At 44.4% G+C, this 13,916-nt stretch overlaps 1 protein-coding gene across 1 annotated transcript; it reads left to right on the top strand.

Annotated features, from left to right (window-relative positions):
- Window positions 1-241: 241 nt before the first annotated feature.
- LOC123078049 (syntaxin-22) lies at window positions 242-4,278 on the top strand. Its single transcript, XM_044500438.1, has 7 exons — window positions 242-634; window positions 1,212-1,305; window positions 2,057-2,196; window positions 3,234-3,308; window positions 3,547-3,704; window positions 3,823-3,923; window positions 4,005-4,278. Exons 1-7 carry the CDS (start codon window positions 435-437, stop codon window positions 4,068-4,070), a joined length of 834 nt encoding a protein of 277 aa, XP_044356373.1. The 5' UTR covers window positions 242-434; the 3' UTR covers window positions 4,071-4,278.
- The last annotated feature ends 9,638 nt before the right edge of the window (window positions 4,279-13,916 follow it).

Here is a 13,916-nt window from a genome sequence, read left to right as displayed (position 1 = left end):
CCATGCGTTCATAGGCAAGCGCTTGCGTCTGTTCTGTGTAAAAAATGTGTGTCTGCTAAAAAAGAATATTTAATTAACCGCGACCCGTTTATCGGCAGACCCACCCGCTCCTCTAGCCGGCGTGTGCGACCGTGTGCGAATCACGCCGCGTACGCGCCCCGACAAAACCAGCTCCCTCCTGACCTGGCCTGGCCCCAACACCAGCACAGCATAATTACCTCCCTTGGCTCCCTCTACCCCACGAGTGTAGTACGTATCCCGGAATCTCCAATTAAACTCCACGAGACGAAACCGAACCGTGACACCGGAGCAGCCCCGCCCCCACCAATCCCCCTTTTCGGCCGGCCACGACCTCTTCCTCCACAAAATCCTCCCCGGAATTTCGTCGAGTCGCCCGTAGCCGGCCGCCGATCGGTCGATTCGCGGGGGGCGGGATGAGCTTCCAGGACCTGGAGGCCGGGAACGGCGTCCGCGGGACGCCGCGGAGGAACGGCCGGGCGGCGGGGGCCGGCGCCGGCTCGTCGCAGGCCGTCGCGTCGGGCGTCTTCCAGATCAACACGGCGGTCGCCACCTTCCAGCGCCTCGTCAACACGCTCGGCACGCCCAAGGACACCCCCGACCTCCGCGACAGGATGTGAGCCGCCGTTTCACCCTACCTACCCCCCTCCCCTCGTTTCCAGGATCGTTTTGGTTCGGCTGAGGGAGTGAATTTGGCAATCACGGGTTGGGCGCTGTGACGATTTCCGAAGCGTGCGCGGGATTGGAGGAGAATCCCGCGGCTCGATTTCTGATCCCGATTTAGGTTATGTTTGTTTGGTGGATGCGTGCGAACAATCACTATCTTTTATGCCAGAGAAGAGATTGCCTAGGGCTTATTGCAACCCTTTTTTTTCGCCTACTGCGCAGGGCGTCAAATTGCCCATCCCTTGGCTGAACCTTCGCGCATAGGTTAATTCGGTGAATCACCGGGTGAGGCCGTATGTGCTATACATGAATTGACCCATCATCAGTGACACCAAATGAAATGTTTTAGCGCCCTTTCTTCTGAAATTGATGTGATTTATATCATTTATAACTTGGTCATGCTGTGTTATAGCCCTTAATATTTTTTAACTTTATTAAACGTTTGATTAACCTTCTTTTGGTAGCATTTACTTTCTTGTTCAAATTGCTACGATAGGCCATCTAACTACCAGTTCTGTTGCTTGCAGACACAAGACACGAGCACACATAACACAACTGGTGAAGGATACATCGGAGAAGCTTAAGCAAGCTAGTGAGGCGGATCATCGTCTTGAAGCCACCGTATGCGTCTATCCCTTTGATCTACTTACATATTTCTGTTTGATATTTCCTTTATTGTTAGAACTTAGAAGCATTTATGTACTGTTTTCCCTCCTTTTGTCCGAGCATGGAAATGAGTGATACCGTGTAGATTTTACATCTTTTCTTAGTCATATACTTCAGCTTGGATGTTATTTTTTGTTCATTAATAATAGAAACTTAAATAAATGAATAAATATTTTCTAGCCGATTCTTACTATCTGTTCTGTTGTAACGTTGTCCCTTAAACAGAACCTGGAACTGTAATTTATTTTGCTGTTTGCACTCTGCAAGTACATAAGAAAGCAATTGTGCTTTTGGAGTTTAGTTATGGTAATTAACCTGTCCAATTCATGTATTTTGACAGGAATCCTCAAATACAATTTGGTATTCAAATATGAGTTGTCTTGTACTGACGTGCTAATAAATTAGGCTCCTTTGGCAGATAACTACTAATGTTTTCCTTCATTCTTGACATTTGTGGTCATGATTGTTTTTAGCATGGTGCCATACTCTCCATGACAAAATATGCCAGTAATTCCTGGAATCATGAATATAAAGATCAAATGTGGTAGCCAAATTTCTTATATATGGTATTCCACTTGATATTTGTTTTCCATCTTTGCATCTTCATTCCTCTGTGGCTTTATTATTTTGGATGTATTTGCTCTTTCATATGTGCTTCTGGTTAATTTTCTACACAATGTGATTCTGACCATGTTTTAAACTACAGCCTACCAAAAAGATTGCTGATGCGAAGCTAGCAAAGGATTTTCAAGCAGTCCTAAAAGAGTTTCAGAAAGCTCAACGATTAGCAGTAGAGAGAGAAGCTGCATATGCTCCTTTTATTACTCAAGCAGGTCTACCACAGAGGTAATATTCTACTCAGATGCTCTACCTTTTAGCTGTATGCATTATCTTATTTCTTTTTTCGCTTTCAAACAATGGGGGATTTCTTATAGTTATTGACACACTGTATACCCTCTTCTAGGTAGTATGCTAACCTCATATGCTAAAATAGTCTGTTCAATTCCAGTTTATGTGCCATTTTTTGTTAGATATGTCTCCCTTTGCTAATAAGACAGCCTAATAAAAATAATAATGCCCATTACAATCAGACATTTTGGAAAGTCAACTGCAATTGATGCTCCTTTAGGAGTTTACGCTACTGTGACATGACATTCCTTACATTTCAATATTTTTGATCATTTAGCTTTCTTCAGTGCTTGTATGCCTCAGCAGAGGACTACAAATTGTATTAAAATTTATGCAACAGTAGAGGACTATACATCCATGGGGTGAACCTAAAGTTTGTTCTGGCGCATTTATAGGATGAACATGCATTCTTGATCTTATTTGCCATGCTTTTCCATTGACATGCCGATATACTGTAGCATAGGGATTGCTTTGTAGTGATGTGTCTTTCCATATCAGTTCTCTTAGCTTCACATAATAAAAAACCATCTAGCAGTCTTTGTCTGGTTACAAAAAAGTTTCTCATCATCATATTTTTGTATGTTCGGGCTTCTATACTTATTGAGTAATTTATAACCATTCTTAAATAGTATACATGAATTCTTTTACTATGTTTGAGTTACTCCTACTTCCTTAATGTCTGTACTGTAACTGCCCACCTGAGAATCTATGTGCGCTGCTGCATGTAGTGTGATAGCCTACTCTCAGCTTTTCAATTTTTATTTTTTCTCCAGATAGAGACAGCCATGTATGAATGTTCCTGTTTGAGATTGTTTTCTCTTACTAAAAATGTTACTCGAGTTCTGGAGATTGTTTTTCTCTTACTAAAAATGTTACTCGAGTTCTGGAGATTGTTTTCTCTTACTAAAAATGTTACTCAGTTCTTTCTGTATTGTTGCCACCAAAGGTCTGATAGGATTAATAATTCTTTGCAGCTATAACTCAACCGAGATGAATAACGGTGCTGATAAGTTGGCTGAGCAGCGCACTCAGCTTCTAGAATCAAGAAGGTGAGTTGATAATATTATTCATATATGGTGTGTTTCATCAATCTAATTATCTTATATCCGTCTGGGCTTCGTATTCTTGTTGTAAACTTGACAGACATATCTCGGTGACTTTATGCACAAGAAATGTTTTTTTATTGTCAAGAACTTTGAACCTTTGTGTGTTTATAAGTTACTCTTAATCTTAATGATTTAATGTCTCGAGTAAGGCACTAACTTTAACCTTTTTATTGTACCATAGACAAGAGTTAGTCTTCTTGGATAATGAGATTGTGTTCAACGAGGCCATCATTGAGGAAAGGGACCAGGGAATACAGGAGATTCAACACCAAATCACTGAAGTAAATGAGATCTTTAAAGATCTTGCTGTGCTAGTTCATGATCAAGGAGCAATGATCGGTGTGTGATACCTTTTTTCAGCTGACAGATGAGATGATACCCAATACCATATGTTAAAGGGCAATACTGTTTACTTTCCCACAATTATCTGATTGTATTATTTCTCCTTGTACTGCAGATGACATTGACACTCATATCGACAATTCTGTTGCTGCGACTTCACAAGCAAAAGGCCAGCTTTCAAAAGCTGCTAAAACCCAGAAGTCAAACTCTTCTCTGGTATATTCAGTAATCCACACTTGGTTTTAACATTCTCCATATCTGTTCTCTAACTGTGACGCCCTGATTTCCCTTTTGCAGATATGCCTGTTGATGGTTATTTTCGGGGTGGTGTTGCTCATAGTGATAATAGTCCTTGCAGCCTAGCAATTTGGATGGCACATTGTGCTCCAAAATCTGCTCATGCTTAGCGCTCGAATTCCTTCATAATTTTATTTTGCTGTGCAGTCAGTCAGGAATATATCCAGGTCTCCTCCTGGAGGTTGTGCTATGGTGGTGTATGTGGTGATGGTGTGTGTGTCTGGAATGCATGGTTTACATAAGTAATCGAGTATACTCGCGTCGTTTGACTCTAGTGCTTTGTTTCTTATGTGCTCGCCTTGTTAGCATCTGTGATGTAGTATATCTCTGAGTGAGTGGCGTGAGAACGCGAAGGTTATTTAATTTTTAGAAAAGACCTCCATAGGGCATATTTTTTATTTAAGAAAAGACCTCCATAGGGCATCTTAAATCAATACTCTGTCCGTACTTGTTGAAGAAATGGATTTAATGTGGAGGTGACCCATGGCGGCAGCGGCTAGGGTTGGGAACTGGAGCCCCTCGCATGCGGCTGTACTAGACACACAGAATTAGGCGCAACTCAAGAAAGTTGGATTTATACCGTGTTTTTTGAGAGATTCAGCATGCCTTCATATACTCCCTTCGTTCCTAAATATTTGTCTTTCTAGAGATTTCAACAAGTAACTACATACGGAGCAAAATGAATGAATCTATACTCTAAAATATGTCTATATACATCCGTATGTGGTAACCATTTGACATATCTAAAAAGACAAATATTTAGGAACGGAGGGAGTATTAAGTAGAACAGGGGTGAGATGTCAAAAAAAGAAGTAGAAGAGGGGTGAAAAAATAAGTAGAAGAGGGGCGAAAAAGACATGGTGTGTGATAAAGAGATCACATTGGAAAGCTAGAAAATAAAAATGCTGGCAAGCTAATCTCTCATCCTAGGCCCCCTACTTGGGTCTCTAAATAGCGCGCGCCGGCTAGGCGCCAAAGCTCATTGTCGGGCATTTCTCTCCTGCCTGATTTTCCAGGTGACCACGATCAACATTGTCTTAATATGCTTTTGTCCCGGACATGGGCCTTGGTGATCACAATGCGAGCTTGGTCGGCAGAGCAGTTGGCCTCTCCCCCCAATCAACAATGTTGAGGGAGAAGCAGCCCAGACATCAAGAGACCTTTCGCCATATTTCCCTTGCAACAGGACAATTATAGAATAGGTGAAGAGAGGATTCGAGCTGATGACATGGGGCGGAAGTATCCATTTTGCCAGCCGCTTCGTTGTAATATATTGTTGCACCACAAATGGTCCTGCATGAGTAGCCAAGTGAACATTTTCGCCTTTCTCGACGCCCAGTCTGACCAAAACAATTGCTTGAAATTCAATGTCATCGAACCATAGAATTGCATGAGATAGGCCGATCTTGCAATACATTCACCCGATGAATATTCCAACTGATGGAATCCGACATGTTTGGTGAGATCGTGAGAGGTTAGTGTTTGCCGTTTAATCTATCGTTGCACCACAAACGGTCCTGCATGAGTAGCCAATTGAACATTTTCGCCTTCCCCTGTGCTCAGGCCGACCAAAACAGTTGCTTGAAATTCAATGTCGTCGAACCATGGAATTGCATGAGATATGCCGATCTTGCAATATATTCACCCGATGAATAGAACTCCCAATTGATGGAATTCGACATGTTTGGTGAGAGGTTAGTGTTTGCCATGCAAATAGCTCTCGAGAGGATGATGAATTCATCAACCAGATCCTAATTTGCATGATGACGCATGTCATCAGTCCAAGTGTCGTTGAGCAGTGCAGACGCGGTGGTTCTCTTCTTTCGCCAAGAGCTTTTGTACAATTTGGGGAAGAGCTTCGCAAGGCTCGTCGAGCCCATCCAACAGCAGTGCCAGAAGTAAGCGGTTTTGCCATTGCCCAAAGTGATCAAAGCTGCAAAGGCGATCAATGCTTGATTGATAGTGTCACAAGGTAGCTCCAATCCAGACCACACCCGCGACGGCTGCAGCCTGCCTGGGGTCCGGGACCTGTCAGCGTAGAGCACCAAGCTGCCGCGGGGTTGGAAAGGGGAGACCGAGCCGAAACAAGACATGCGCTCGCAAACTTTCATAATAAGGATAATATCAACAAAAGATATTACACACCCTTTACACGCCCCCGCGGGGTCCATCTCGATTCCTCACAGGGAACAAAAGAAGGGAGTTTCTAGGAGCCCTATCTACACGTGCCAGCGCGGCCGACGCCATCACCAACAGTGGGCCACGAGAGGCCAGTGCCAACCCCATCCAGATCAGCGACGACGGCGGCCAGACGCAGCGACCTTGCTCCGGGCGCGGCGAGAGCTCAGGGGCACATAGCTGTCGTCGCTCGTCTCCGGGGTCTCGTAGGGCTCAGGCTCGGCGTTGGCTGCTGCACCGTCCCGATGACCCCCTCCGGGGCAGCACTCCAGGCGGCGGCCTTCTTCGTCGAAGACCTTGAAGAACATGGTGGAAGCGCCATCGTACTCAAAATGGATGCCGAGGGCGCCTTCCGCACGACAAACTCGAGCAACCTCGCCCCAGCCTTGGGTCATGAAGATCTTGCCTGGGGAGACGGCTTCAACCTCCGCTCCGGTCGCCGGGGCGTCGCAGTCGGCGTGTTGCAGCCAAAGCTTGAGGGGGCCCCTCGGCAACATCTCGGCGGAGAAGAACCGCGGAAAGCGAATCCAAGTGCGCGGAGGCATCGCCGCCCACATCACAAGTTCGCGCGAGGAGTCCGCGGCGTGGGCTCCGGGGGCGACAGCGTGCTTCACCACGACGCGGTGACCACGGCCACGGCATGGGCGGCGCTGCTCGCCGCATCTCCCTCCGGAGCCCTCGGCTTGGGTGTACAGAGGCAGCGGATAACCGGGAGGAGGCCGCTCGCACCAGGGCCTCGATACCTCTGGCCTCACGACTGCGCCGCGGCGGTGGACCAGCCTCTTCTTCGGCGGAAGTGGCCCGGGCTCGTCGCGGGGGGTTTTTCCCTTGTCTGCGGCCGAGAACCTCCGTATCAGCTATGAGTGTCGCTACTAGCAATGAAGCAAGGGAGAAGAAGCGAGTGGAGCAGGAAGAGATGAGCGACGGGGGCTCCGCCCCCCTCCTCATTTATAGCGGGAGAAGGCCAACCGGTGATCCCCATGATCACAGGTAATGATGATTTTTCTCTGCATGCAGCAGGGACTCGTCAAGTCGGGCAGTTGCCGAAGCAGCGTGGGGAAGCGGAGACGCCCATGTCCAATCAATCGCCACGCGTCAAGCGAGGCCGCATGCTGTTGGGGCCTGCGGCGCTCCGCACTTGCCCCTTGGCTTCGCCTCGAAGCCAAGTCCGAGCGCGCCTTGGGCCCGGGGGCTACTGTCGGCGTCCTGGGAATGGGGGTCCCCAGACTTGCCTGCCTGCAGCCCACGGCGTGGCTCCACCAGCGGCCCTATACGGCCCATCTTCACCAGCAAACACTCAAGACCCTCGCGAGGGGCCAAGCCTCGCGAGGCGGGCGACGCAAGATCTCCTCGGGGGCGGCCTCACCAGGTTGGCTCGCGAGGGGCGGAGAGATCAAGGCGAGGGGCACCTCGCGAGGTTCCTGTGACGTAAGCCATGACGACCGGGGCCAGGCGGGCGCCAGCGCGCGCAGTGTCCTCGTTTCCTCTTTGATGCTAAAGAGGCAAGGACAGGTGAGGAGTCCCGAGGCATCAGGCAAAGGTTTCCATTTCGGTGGAACGATACCAAGACCAGCAGGACGGCAGGACGGAGGTCACCATGGAGCCCAAGACGGCATCACCACCAGAGCCTTTGGCAGGCGAAGACCACCTTTAGTCAGGATAATGTACTAGTTGTCTCCCTTCGAATTTGGCCATTGTGGCATCCCTTCCCGCCAGCATTTGGGAAGAGGACCAGGGCCTCTATAAATAGGACTAGCCACCATCATAGGAGGCAACTCATCTTGGATTAGATCCATTCCCTCCTCAATCCACAAGCTCACCGAGCACAAGAGCACCTCTCCTGAGGAGGCTGTTCTTCCCCTGTATTAGTTCTTCCTTAGCTCAAGAGGCAATCCACCACACCACACTGGAGTAGGGTATTACACCACATCAGTGGCCGGAACCAGTATAAACCTTGTGTCTCTTGTTCTGTGAGTTCGACGCGTTGAGCTTTGAGATCGCGGTGAGGGCGTGAGCTAGGGGGAGGAGAGATCTTCGTGCGCACCCCAGTGTTCGAACCTCAAGGGTTTTGCCAGAACCTGAAATCCGACAATTCTAACACCCATGGAGTCTTGGTGCTGATCATGTTTTGCTCGTGGAAGAGGCTTAGTCAACAGATCTGCAACATTCAGATCCGTATGTATTTTTCAAATCTCTATGTCTCCCTCCTTGACTTGATCGTGGATGGAATTGCAGCGTCTCTTGATGTGTTTAGTTCTCTTGTGAAATCTGGATTCCTTCACCAAGGCTATTGCTCCAGTATTGTCACAAAAGATTTTCATTGGACCCGATGCACTAGGTATTACACCTAGATCGAATATGAACTCCTTCATCCAGACTCCTTCATTTACTGCTTCCGAAGCAGCTATGTACTCCGCTTCACACGTAGATCCCGCCACGATGCTCTGCTTGGAACTACACCAACTAACAACTCCACCATTCAATATAATTACGTATCCGTATTGTGACTTAGAGTCATCCGGATCAGTGTCAAAGCTTGCATCGACGTAACCATTTACGACAAGCTCTTTATCACCTCCATAAACGAGAAACATATCCTTAGTCCTTTTCAGGTATTTCAGGATGTTCTTGACCGCTGTCCAGTGATCCACTCCTGGATTACTTTGGTACCTCCCTTCTAAACTTATAGCAAGGCACACATCAGGTCTGGTACACAGCATTGCATACATGATAGAACCTATGGCTGAGGCATAGGGAATGCCTTTCATTTTATCTCTATCTTCTGCAGTGGTCAGGCATTGAGTCTGACTCAACTTCACACCTTGTAACATAGGCAAAAACCCTTTCTTTGACTGATCCATTTGGAACTTCTTCAAAACTTTATCAAGGTATGTGCTTTGTGAAAGTCCAATTAAGCATCTTGATCTATCTCTATAGATCTTGATGCCCAATATATAAGCAGCTTCACCGAGGTCTTTCATTGAAAAATTCTTATTCAAGTATCCTTTTATGCTATCCAGAAATTCTGTATTATTTCCAAACCATCAATAATATGTCATCCACATATAATATTAGAAATGCTACAGAGGTCCCACTCACTTTCTTGTAAATACATGCTTCTCCAAAAGTATGTATAAAACCATATGCTTTGATCACACTATCAAAGCGTATATTCCAACTCCGAGAGGCTTGCACCAGTCCATAAATGGATCGCTGAAGCTTGCACACTTTGTTAGCACCTTTAGGATCGACAAAACCTTCTGGTTGCATCATATACAACTCTTCTTTAAGAAATCCATTAAGTAATGCATTTTTGACATTCATTTGCCAAATTTCATAATCATAAAATGCGGCAATTGCTAACATGATTCAGACAGACTTAAGCATCACTACGGGTGAGAAGGTCTCATCGTAGTCAATCCCTTGAACTTGTCGAAAACCTTTCGCAACAAGTCGAGCTTTATAGACAGTAACATTACCGTCAGCGTCAGTCTTCTTCTTGAAGATCCATTTATTCTCTATGGCTTGCCGATCATCGGGCAAGTCAACCAAAGTCCACAGTTTGTTCACATACATGGATCCCATCTTAGATTTCATGGCCTCAAGCCATTTTGCAGAATCTAGGCTCATCATCGCTTCCTCATAGTTCGTAGGTTCATCATGGTCTAGTAACATGACTTCCAGAACAGGATTACTGTACCACTCTGGTGCAGACGGTACTTTGGTTGACCTACGAGGTTCAGTAGTAACTTGATCTGAAGTTTCATGATCATCATCATTAACTTCCTCACTAATTGGTGTAGGAATCACTGGAACTGATTTCTGTGATGAACTACTTTCCAATTCGGGAGAAGGTGCAATTACCTCAACAAGTTCTACTTTCCTCCCACTCACTTCTTTTGAGAGAAACTCCTTCTCTAGAAAGGATCCATTCTTAGCAACGAATATCTTGCCTTCAGATTTGTGATAGAAGGTGTACCCAACAGTTTCCTTTGGGTATCCTATGAAGACACATTTCTCCGATTTGGGTTCGAGCTTATTAGGTTGAAGCTTTTTCACATAAGCATCTGATGATGTTTGCTAAGACTACGTCGGTGTTTCCCCCAAGAGGAGAGGATGATGTAGCACAGCAACAGTAGGTATTTCCCTCAGTAATGAAACCAAGGTATCGAACCAGTAGGAGAACCAAGCAACACAACGTAAACAACCCCCTGCACACAAATAACAACCACTCGCAACCCGACGTGTTAAAGGGGTTGTCAATCCCTTTCGGGTAACGACGCCAGAAGGCACGATGACGGGAGAAAATTATAATAGATTGGAATAATAGATCTCAAATAAAATAAAGTGCAGCAAGATATTTTTGTACTTATGGTTTAATAGATCTGAATAAAAACGCAAAGGAAAAATAGATCGCAAGGCAAATATATGAGAAAGAAGACCCGGGGGCCGTAGGTTTCACTAGTGGCTTCTCTCAAGAAAAATAGCAAACGGTGGGTAAACAAATTACTGTTGGGAATTTGATAGAACTTCAAATAATCATGACGATATCCAAGCAATGATCATTAGATAGGCATCACGTCCAAGATTAGTAGACCGACTCCTGCCTGCATCTACTACTATTACTCCACACATCGACCGCTATCCAGCATGCATCTAGTGTATTAAGTTCATGGGAAAACGGAGTAATGCAATAAGAACGATGACATGATGTAGACAAGATCCGTTTATCTATATGGCGGTAGATATAGATCTCGTCCTTTTATCCTTAGTAGCAACGATACATACGTGTCGTTTCCCTTTCTGTCACTGGGATCAAGCACCGTAAGATCGAACCCACTACCGGGCACCTCTTCCCATTGCAAGATAAATAGATCAAGTTGGCCAAACAAAACCCAAATATCGGAGAAGAAATACGAGGCTATAAGAGATCATGCATATAAGAGATCAAAGAAACTCAAATAACTTTCATGGATATAAAAAGATATAACTGATCATAAACTCGAAGTTCATCAGATCCCAACAAACACACCGCAAAAAGAGTTACATCATATGGATCTCCAAGAGACCATTGTATTGAGAATTCAGGAAGAGAGAGGAAGCCATCTAGCTACTAACTACGGACCCAAAGGTCTACAAAGAACTACTTACGCGTCATCGGAGAGGCACCAATGGAAGTGGTGAACCCCTCCGCGATGGTGTCTAGATTGGATCTGGTGGTTTTGGACTCTGCGGCGGCTGGATGAATATTTCTTCGACTCCCCTAGGGTTCTGGTATTTTTGGGGTATTTATAGAGCAAAGAGGCGGTCCGGGGGGCACCAGAGGTGGGCATAACCCACCAGGGCGCGCCTGGGCCTCCTGGCACGCCTTGGTGGGTTGTGCCCCCCTCGGGGCTCCCCCCTGGTGCAACCAGGGCCCATTGCCTTCCTTCTGGCCCATAAAAAATCATCATGGAGTTTCGTGGTATTTGGACTCCGTTTGATATTGATTTCCTGCGATGTAAAAAACATGGAAAAAACAGCAACTGGCACTTGGCACTATGTCAATAGGCTAGTCCCAAAAAATGATATAAATGACTATAAAATGATTATAAAACATCCAAGATTGATAATAAAACAACATGGAACAATAAAAAATTATAGATACGTTGGAGACGTATCAGCATCCCCAAGCTTAACTCCTACTCGTCCTCGAGTAGGTAAGTGATAAAAACAGAATTTTTGATGTGGAGTGCTGTTCATCAAGTCATATCATATTCTCTTCTTTATAGCATGGACATTTGGACTTTTATGTGATTCAAAGCAATAGTCTAGTTTTGACATAATAATTTAGATACTCAAGCATATCAACAAGCAACCATGTCTTTCAAAATATCAACGCTAAAACAAGTTATCCCTAGCCCATCAGGCTCAAACATTGATCCATTCATGAAACACACTTGAATATTAACTACACCCAATACTTGAGCACGATCATATTGCCTCCTAGTTGGTGCTTTTTATAGAGAAGATGGAGACTCAAATTCAAAAAATAAAAATTGCATAAAGTAAAAGAAAGGCCCTTCGCGGAGGGAAGTAGGGATTTGTAGAGGTGCCAGAGCTCAAAGCAAAAAATTTGAGACAAAAAACATTTTGGGAGGTGTATCCATCCCACCAACGAAAATGACTCAGAGCTACGAATACTTTCCATGATAGATATGCCATAGGCGGTTCCCAAACAGAAAATAAAGGTTATTCCTTTTTCCACCATTCTTTCACTTTCCATGGCTAGCCGTATCCACGGGTGCCCTCCATACCAACATTTTCTAAGGAATTTATTATTTGACAACATAAAGTAAATTCATTTTTGCATTTCGGGACTGGGCATCCCTAAAACCTTTGCCTTACTCTCGTGCAATGACAAGTGAATAAACACTCATCTTGAGAATAACACATCTAGCATGGAAAATATTAGCCACCCGTTACCGTTCCGTGAGCGAAACAAACACACAAAAGAGAAGTTTATTTTGAAAATTAGAGATCGCACATACAAATTTGCTTAGAACGGCCAAAGAATACCGCAAATAGGTAGATATAGTGGACTCATGTGGCAAAACTGGTTTAAAGGATTTTGGATGCACAAGTAGAGGTCATACTTGGTGCGAAATGAAGGCTAGCAAAAAGATTGAGAAGCGGCCAACCAAGAAACGAATAATCTCATAAGCAAGCATTAAGCATAATTAACACCGAATAATGTACCACAAGTAGGATATAATTTTCATTGCATGATTATTGACTTTCGTGCATGCATAGGGAATCACAAACCTTAACACAAATATTCTTACTAGAGCATAATTACTCATCAACATAACTCACATATCACATCATCATATCTCAAAACTATTACTAAGAATCAAGTTTATTTTGTCCAATGATCTTCATGACATTTTTTACTTTATCCTTCTTGGATATCTATCACTTTGAGACTAATTTTCATGTGTTGCTTTTCGTAAGCTCAAACAAATATAAGTGAAGATCATGAGCATAACAAATTTTCTTTCTCTCAAAATAATTTAAGTGAAGCAAGAGAGATTTTCTTTGAAATTTTACTAACTCTCAAATAAATCCAAGTGAATCAAGAGAGCATTTTCTTCAAAAAAATACTAAGCACACCGTGCCCAAAAAGATATAAGTGAAGCACTAGAGCAAGTCCTAGCTCATAAAAGATTTAAGTGAAGCATAGAGAGCAATTCTAACAAGTCGTGACATAATTTTGGCTCTCTCAATTAGGTGTGTCCAGCAAGGATTGATGACTTAAAACACAAAATAAAACAATCAAAGACTCATATCATACAAGAGGCTCCAAGCAAAACACATATCATGTGACGAATAAAAATATAGTCTCGAGTAAAATACCGATAGTTGTTGGAAGAAAGCGGGGATGCCACTCGGGGGCATACCCAAGCTAGTTGGTTGGTCATTCTTGGATAATAGCTTGGGATGCCGGGGCATCCCCAAGCTTAGGCTCTTACATACTTCCTTCATCCATCGTAAGATAACCCAAAACTTGAAAACTTCAATCACACAAAACTCAACGAAACCTTTGTGAGATCCGTTAGTATAAGAAAGCAAACCACTACTATAAGTGCTGTATCAGACCAATTAATAATTTTTTGTATTATACCTAATGTATTCCAACTTTTCTATGGCAAAAACTCATCAAATAAAACCATAGAGCCATCAAAATAAGCACAC

The sequence above is a fragment of the Triticum aestivum genome, chromosome 3D (genome assembly GCF_018294505.1).
Source record: "Triticum aestivum cultivar Chinese Spring chromosome 3D, IWGSC CS RefSeq v2.1, whole genome shotgun sequence".
NCBI classification, from domain to species: domain Eukaryota; kingdom Viridiplantae; phylum Streptophyta; class Magnoliopsida; order Poales; family Poaceae; genus Triticum; species Triticum aestivum.
The sequence above is the reverse complement of the archived record's forward strand: the minus strand, read 5'-3'. Positions and strand labels throughout refer to the sequence as shown.

Excerpts from the sequence above, each read along its gene's own strand:
- LOC123078049 (XM_044500438.1), top strand. The coding sequence starts at position 435 with ATGAGCTTCCAGGACCTGGAGGCCGGGAACGGCGTCCGCGGGACGCCG. Across the intron at positions 2,197-3,233 it reads CAAGCAGGTCTACCACAGAG|CTATAACTCAACCGAGATGA; the intron begins GTAATATTCTAC and ends AATTCTTTGCAG. Across the intron at positions 3,924-4,004 it reads AGAAGTCAAACTCTTCTCTG|ATATGCCTGTTGATGGTTAT; the intron begins GTATATTCAGTA and ends TCCCTTTTGCAG.